At 51.1% G+C, this 6,935-nt stretch overlaps 1 protein-coding gene and 1 long non-coding RNA gene across 2 annotated transcripts in view; one reads left to right on the forward strand and one right to left on the reverse strand.

Moving 5' to 3' along the window:
* LOC134516861 (uncharacterized) overlaps window positions 1-3,208 on the reverse strand; it is a 33,857-nt gene extending 30,649 nt beyond the window's left edge. The window contains exon 1 of the long non-coding RNA XR_010071472.1: window positions 3,039-3,208. This is a non-coding gene — a long non-coding RNA (uncharacterized LOC134516861). The remainder of the gene's footprint in view (window positions 1-3,038) is intronic.
* A 1,855-nt stretch (window positions 3,209-5,063) lies between these two features.
* FGFBP3 (fibroblast growth factor binding protein 3) lies at window positions 5,064-6,160 on the forward strand. Its single transcript, XM_063337502.1, has 2 exons — window positions 5,064-5,165; window positions 5,584-6,160. Exon 2 carries the CDS (start codon window positions 5,657-5,659, stop codon window positions 6,158-6,160), a length of 504 nt encoding a protein of 167 aa, XP_063193572.1. The 5' UTR covers window positions 5,064-5,165; window positions 5,584-5,656.
* The last annotated feature ends 775 nt before the right edge of the window (window positions 6,161-6,935 follow it).

Genomic DNA, 6,935 nt, shown 5'->3' on the forward strand with positions numbered 1-6,935 from the left:
TGACGCATTAGACACCTCCACCAGTAAATACATGATACCCTTTAGGGACTGAACTTCTGAGGTGCCCAACACAGATGAATGGGACAGTTGGGCACCTTCCCAGTGTAAGGGAATATTTTACTCTTCTTCATGACCATATTGCCCTGAGCAACTGAGAAGTCATTCTACTATCTCCTGTCTATCTCCTTGTAGATGATGCTTATTGCCACATTAAATATGCTTTAATTCTCTTGAGTCAGTAACAAGAAATCAAATAAACAATATCTCAAACAAGTAGGTTAAACACAGCTATGCTCATGTTGCGTATTTAGAACAATTAAGGTTTATGAAGCATCGATTTTCTTTACCTACTTCTCTGAAAAGGAGCCGATACTGACAGGGCTGGGGACTGTGGATACTTTCCACTTGTAAAGCAAAAGTATTCTTCCAATCATCAGCAAAGGTTGCTGCAATCCTAGGGTCTAAAGTAAGAGGAATAAGTTTGATTCTTCATAGTGATTGGAGCTTTCATAACAACCCAAATGCTTAGCTCAAATGAATTTTCAAAGCTCAAAACCCTGAAGTCAAAGCCCTGACCAGTTCTGTGCACAGCATCTTCAATGTGGGTGAAGTGGCCTATAAACAGAATATAGGGCTTTCAGTTCAGAGTTAAAATTTAACAGCATAATTTATTCATTGGCCAATGAAAAGTGTGATTAAAGTTATCGTCTGAACTTCTGAAACAGAAAGATGCATGAGAAGGAGACAGCTTTAAGCAATGATCGATTTTTTTTACTGTTGCCATATTTGCCTTCTTAGTTTTTTTTCTTCTTTAGGTTAACAAGCCCACCGCTTCAACTGTTTCATCATAAATCAAGTTCTCTAGGTCTGTGACCTCCTCATTGCTGTTCTGCAGACTCAGTCCAGCGGATCTTGATCTTTCTTGAAGAGCAATGCTTAAAACTGGATACGATGCCCCAGTCAAAGCCTGGCATCAGCCCATGCATTACTTCTTGTGTCTTATCCTTGTTTATGTGTCTGCCTTTTTTGCAGTTGCATGAAAAATGCTGTCTCACATCCAGTCTGTGATTCACTGTAGCCTTATATGCATTTCTGACAACGTGTCATTTACTCAGCATCCCTCAGCCTGGATTTGTGGAGGTGTTTCAGACCAGTAACTTGCACTTCTCTACATTGAGCTGAATCTCACGGTTTAGACTGTTCCTGTGAGTGTTCATGTTCACTCTGAATTTGGGTTAGAATTTGGATTAGAGTCCAAACTGCAATCTAGCCCAACACAGCTGTAATTCCCTCCAGTTTAGTCCCCTTGCAGGAGTCACACAGTAAGCACACTCTATTTCATTTGCTTACGTGGACGTGCCCATTAACTCCTCTGAGATTTGTTTCAGGCTCTCTGCATAGATCTCCACCACGGTGAACATTTTGATTAAGTTTTCAAAGATAACCCCATAACTAGCTGAATTCTAGAACTATAAAGGTTATATTCTAAGGCGAGGGGGAAAGAAGTCAAAACCCAGCTACAGCAGCAACACAGACCAACTGGATTATTTTAACGGCAAACAGAACAAAAGGATACAGTGATTTTGGTAAGAATGATCTTTCCCTACTGTCCTGTTTTCATCTGGGATAGAGATAATTTTCTTCCTAGTAGCTGCTGCGTTTTGGATTTAGTATGAGAATAATTGAGATTACAGCTGCAGTGGAACGGGGCAGTTGTGCAGTGCAGAGGGGATGCTGTCGACGAGCACCTACTCATGGATAGCAACAACTAAACCAATATGTGTTAAGTAATGCTCTTATTAAGGCAGGGACTTTTTCAGCTTCCCATAGAAGCTGAGAGGGAGCATAGACAGGACAAGCTGGCCAAAAGAATATTCTGTACCATAGATGTGCTCAGTATATAAACGGGGGTTGATCGGGAGGCAGGAATCCATGATCGCTGCTCAGGACGGGGTGGGCAATCGATCACGAGGTGGTGAGCAATTGCATTGCATCACAATTTTGTATATTCTTTTACCATTATTATTATTATTTTCTCTTCCATTACTGTTCTATTAAACTGTCTTTATCTCAATCCATAAGTCAGGGGTTTTTTGTTTGTTTTTTTTTTGTTGTTGTTTTTTGTTTTTTTTTCCACTTTTTCTCCCTCTTGCCTCCCTACAGTGGCGGGGGGGATGATGGCGGGAGGGCAGTGAGTGAACAGCTGCACGGTCCAGGTTGCTGGCTGGGAATAAACCACGACACCCCACACATATCCCCATCAAAACCAAGAGATAAAATCGTAGCATGTGCAGGCAAATTAATATTTATGTAAGTAAATATAGTAAATATAGAAGTAATGAGTATCAAAGACTAAGATCTGCTTTACTGCAAAAGATGAGTCACAACCATGGAGGAAAATGTGTACATAAATATAGGTATGAGGAAAACATGGGAAAGAAGATTAGGGAGGATAAAATTACTATATGGGGCGGCTAGGCAAATTTCCTTTCTGTTTCATTCTCTTTCCTCAACTCCCCAACATAATAACTTGTATGAGATTTAAAGTAAACCTGACCAAATCAAAATTTTACAGTAAAACATTCATTAAAACACAGTAATATTTCCCTCCAAACCTGATATGCTTAAGATAGCTTGCTGTAAAAGCAATCCCACACATATTAGACAACTCCATTTCACATTGCATAAACGATAGCAAGACTGTAGAAAACGGACAGGGATCTCAGTGTAATAATATATAGCAATTACAGGTGGTCAGAACTTAATCTGAAAGCAACTCCAAGGTTTGATGGACTAATTAGCTAAGGCACATGATGTGCCTTATGCTCACTGGAGCCACAGAGGGTCTTAGAAGTCACAATGCAGTTCTTTATAATGCCTCACGGTACCCACAGCCTTAAGTTAGATGCCAAGATTCCTCCTACAGCCCATGGGAAGTCCTCAGCACCCATGAAAGCGATTTACGCACTCCAGCATGCCGAGCACGGAACCATGCACAGCTAACAGTCACCTAAGCCCTGTCCTTCAGAGATACTTACATATGTAACTCCAGGACAGAAGGAGATACTGGCTTCCACTTGAGATTCTTGGTTGTAAACCCTCTCCTATGGTTTATTGCTTAAGCCATTTTATCTCCTTCTCAGGACCCTCTCCCCCTGCTGGTTTCCCTTCCCCAAACAACCAAATAGGGAGAGCAGTGTCCCCATGCTCTAAGTATGAAATGCGGCAAGGAAATGTAAGCTCTATCTGAAGATCCTCCCTTCCCCCTGAGTTGGAGGAAGGACTCCAACATCCCACACCTTCTCCAGCAGTTGTTCACTCAGCCTCTGCAGAAGCCTTTCCTTTTTAGGACTTATTGCACAGAAAGAAGCGAGTCAGTATCAGCGTCTACCCGCCCCCCCCCAAGTCCCACTGAATATTATTTGTTCAAAATAGAACAGCTCTATGAGGAAAGAGTAGAGGGGTATGGTACCCCCAGGTACCCAGGAGTAACTAAGCTGCTCTTTTGGGATGTTTTGGAGAGCCACTGCTCCAAATCACATCCTTGCTCTGACCCATCAGGGCAGCTGCCCAGTGAGCCAGCCTTGGAGGCAAACTAAAGTGTTCTTGGATCCAGCTCAGGCTGCAACTAGTCAAGAGCTGGTGCCTCGCAAAGACATGGGCAGCAATGGGCGGCCTGGGGAAGACAGAGAGGGAGCCACACTTAGACTGGCCCCAGGTGTTGATCAAATCACATCCTTACCCACATGAAGATTTAGAACAGAAATGCATGTGAAAGCCAATGTCTAAATGTCTGGGTGCAGATGACTCCAAAGGCACCTAGGCACACGTCTTCCTTTGTGGCTGTAGTTACACACACCTCTCCCATGAATATCCTATTAAAAGGACGGGGGATCTTTAAAGAAGTCACTGTAAAGGAGTGATGACACAAGAAGAAATCCTAGCGCAGTTTTCACTGCCCCAACTCAGTCTTCGATACAGCAGCATTCATCTCATGCAAAGAGGGCTCGATTTTAGCTTTGATCTCCCAACACCTCTGCTGCCGTGCCCCATCCCGGGCAGTGGCTGTCACCAGGTGTCCCCCGCACAGGGGCTATCTGCCGCTGGCTCAGCGCTGCCTGCCTTGGGGCAGCTGCGGCACCACTACAGCCTTGCACCTGCGATACCACGGTCTGGGTAGTATCTTCACAGCAATGGAAATACAGGGTATAAATATTCATGGCGGATGTGAGTGTACATATATATAGAGAGAGCGAGCTCAGTAATATTCTGTCCAGAAGTTTGTGACAGCTCAGCCTGGAGCTCCCCTGCAAGCCCCTCGGGGTAGGAGCGTCCCTGCCGTGTGGTGCTGGGCTGAGCAGGGACTCGCTCTGCTGCCCATCTGCTGCTGCGGGGACAGCGGGGACCTGCTGGGGACTCGCGGGCTTGTTTTCTATCTCCATAAGAGGGCGAGAATGCCAAGTAGTTTGGAACAAACATGCAAAATACATCATCACCCATGAAACTGAAGCACGTGTGGATTTTCAGAGCCTAATTCCCACCAGAGGTTTCCAAAACTGGTGTCTGATCTCCCATCCCTAAACGTGCAGTAACACAAAGATCACATCCGCGTTCTCTTGAAACTTCGGGCATTTTTTTTTTTTTTTGTAAAAACACATCCTCCCTATATAGAAGCCTGTCTCCGCAAAAATAACCATCCCAGAACAACCCACACTGGTATTTTACTTCCGAAATGGGATTCCCTTTTTGTGATTCAACTCCCATCAACTTCAAAGGAAAACAAATAAATCAATTCCCGTCCGCCCGAACCCTCCCGAGGAGGGGCTCCGCACAGCCGCTGCTGCCCGGCTCTGCACCGGGACCCCGCTCCCGCGGCCACCTCCCAGGGGCGCCGCAGCCCCGGGATGGTTTTGCGGTACCGGCGTGCGGTTTCCTCGAACAAAAAGGGCGTGTGCGCGTATGTCGGGGAACTCCTCGCAAGCCGGTGCGGTCGGGGCACAGAGCTCCCCGCGTGTCCCCGCGCTGTCCCCCCGCGGGCGGCGGGCCGGGGAGGGGCGTCGGCGGGGGCAGCCCCCGGCCATTGATAACCCCCGTCCACGCCGCCGGGGAGCGCAGACCGCCGCGCACCCGGTGCCCGGGCACCTCCACCCACCCCACAGCGCGCCGTGAGTGGCCCCGCAACAGAGCGGAAAATACTGGGGGGGGGGGGGGGCGTTGGGGGGAAAGCGGGCTCGGGAGGAAGCGAGGGGGCTCTAGGGGAGCTGTTTGCCGGGAGCAGGCTCCGGCTGCCGCTCGCTGCTTGGATGCCGCAGCCGGCGGGTGCGGGTCCCGGCTCACGTTGCCCCGGGGTTACGGTTTCCCGCTGGGGTGGTCCCGGGGCCCCGCCGCCATCGGAGGGGGAAGAAAACGAACTAAAAGCCGCGGGGGTTACGACCCTGGAGGGATAAGCCCGCCCTGCGTCCCCCTGCCGACACAGACCCCGCCGGCTCAGCCCGGCGCGACCGGGGCGGGTGGGAGCCGCGGGGACGGGCAACGGGTGGGAGCCGCGGGGACACCCGCCCGTCGGTGTCCGTGTCTCCGCAGGGCGCGGAGGATGCTGCGGGCCGGGACGCTCCGTCGCTGAAGCACCGGAGGAGGCTCGGGCGGCGCCGAGGAGATGCGGCTGCCCCTGGCCCTGCTGGCCCTGGCCGCCCTGGGGGCGGCGGCCGGCAGGGCGGGCCGGGAGGCGGAGGAGGAGGCGGCGGCGGGGCGGTTCTCCACGCCGGAGCGGCACCGGTGCAGCTGGGAGGTGCGCTGGGCGGCGGGGGCCAGCGAGCTGCGGGTGAGCTGCCGGCCGCCGGCGGGCGGCGGGGCGGCGCGGAGCTGCGCCTACCGCGGGGAGCCGCGGCGCTGCCCGGCCTACGGCGGCCGCAGCCGGCAGTTCTGGCGGCAGATCCTGGGCCGGCTGCGGCGGCGGCGGCACCCCTGCGCCCGGGGCGGCCCGCTCACCGCTCGCCTCTGCGCGGCCGGCCGGGCGCCGCCCGAGGCGCAGCTCCGCCTGCTGCCCGCCCCCGGGCCCTCCGCGACCGCCGCCCCCAGCGCCCGGCCCAGCGCCCGGCCCTACTGCGCCCAGCGGTGGCACTCGCTCTGCAGCTTCTTCGTCGGGTTCTGGGAGGGATGAGCCGCCCCCCGACCCGCCGCGACACCCACCCCCCCTCCCCTCGGCCGTGGCAGCCCGCAGCCGCCGGCGTCCCGCTGCTTTGTCAGCTTTCCTCTTCTCCTCCCCAATAAAGCGATAACTATTTTGTTACAAGAAACTCGCGTAACTCTTTCCTCGTCAAAGTGCTGCGATCCCCTCACGCTGCTGAACAGCGTGTGTGGCATCGCTCAGGGAACCGAGGTGACGAGAGCATCTGGGGACAGTTCGTGTATTTGAGCACATTAAAGTTTTTCAAAGGATGTAAACGCCCGGAGGCAGCTATTCTCTCCCCCTAATCTATTTCTATAAGCCTAAAGGTTAAAGTCACACTGAAATTGCCCAACTAGAAAAAACAGACATTTATACCAAAATAAGGAACACCTGATGCTTCACCAAACAGTAGGTCCTAGAAAAATCTTTCTTGCTTACAAAGCTTTCACAAGCTAAACAAACCAGCCCAGTTCTGTTTCCACCGACCATATGATCACCGACCAACTTAAAATATTAACATGAACAGAGCTAGGTGAGAAACCAGCTGTGAAAAGACTGAGAAACTCAGAAGGAGCTAGGCACACACAGTGGATTTGGGAAATGAATGGTGTTTCACCTGCCTAATGAGCTAGGGCCAAAGCAACAGTCACACTTAGAGGGACATAGTGTTGAAGTTGTAAAAAGTTGTTTTACCAAGGGGGAAGAGGGGTTCGAGATGCTAAATACTTTTATCCACTTACTGTGGCACATTTTGATACGAAAAGCT

Source organism: Chroicocephalus ridibundus, chromosome 6, assembly GCF_963924245.1.
Source record: "Chroicocephalus ridibundus chromosome 6, bChrRid1.1, whole genome shotgun sequence".
Taxonomy (NCBI): domain Eukaryota; kingdom Metazoa; phylum Chordata; class Aves; order Charadriiformes; family Laridae; genus Chroicocephalus; species Chroicocephalus ridibundus.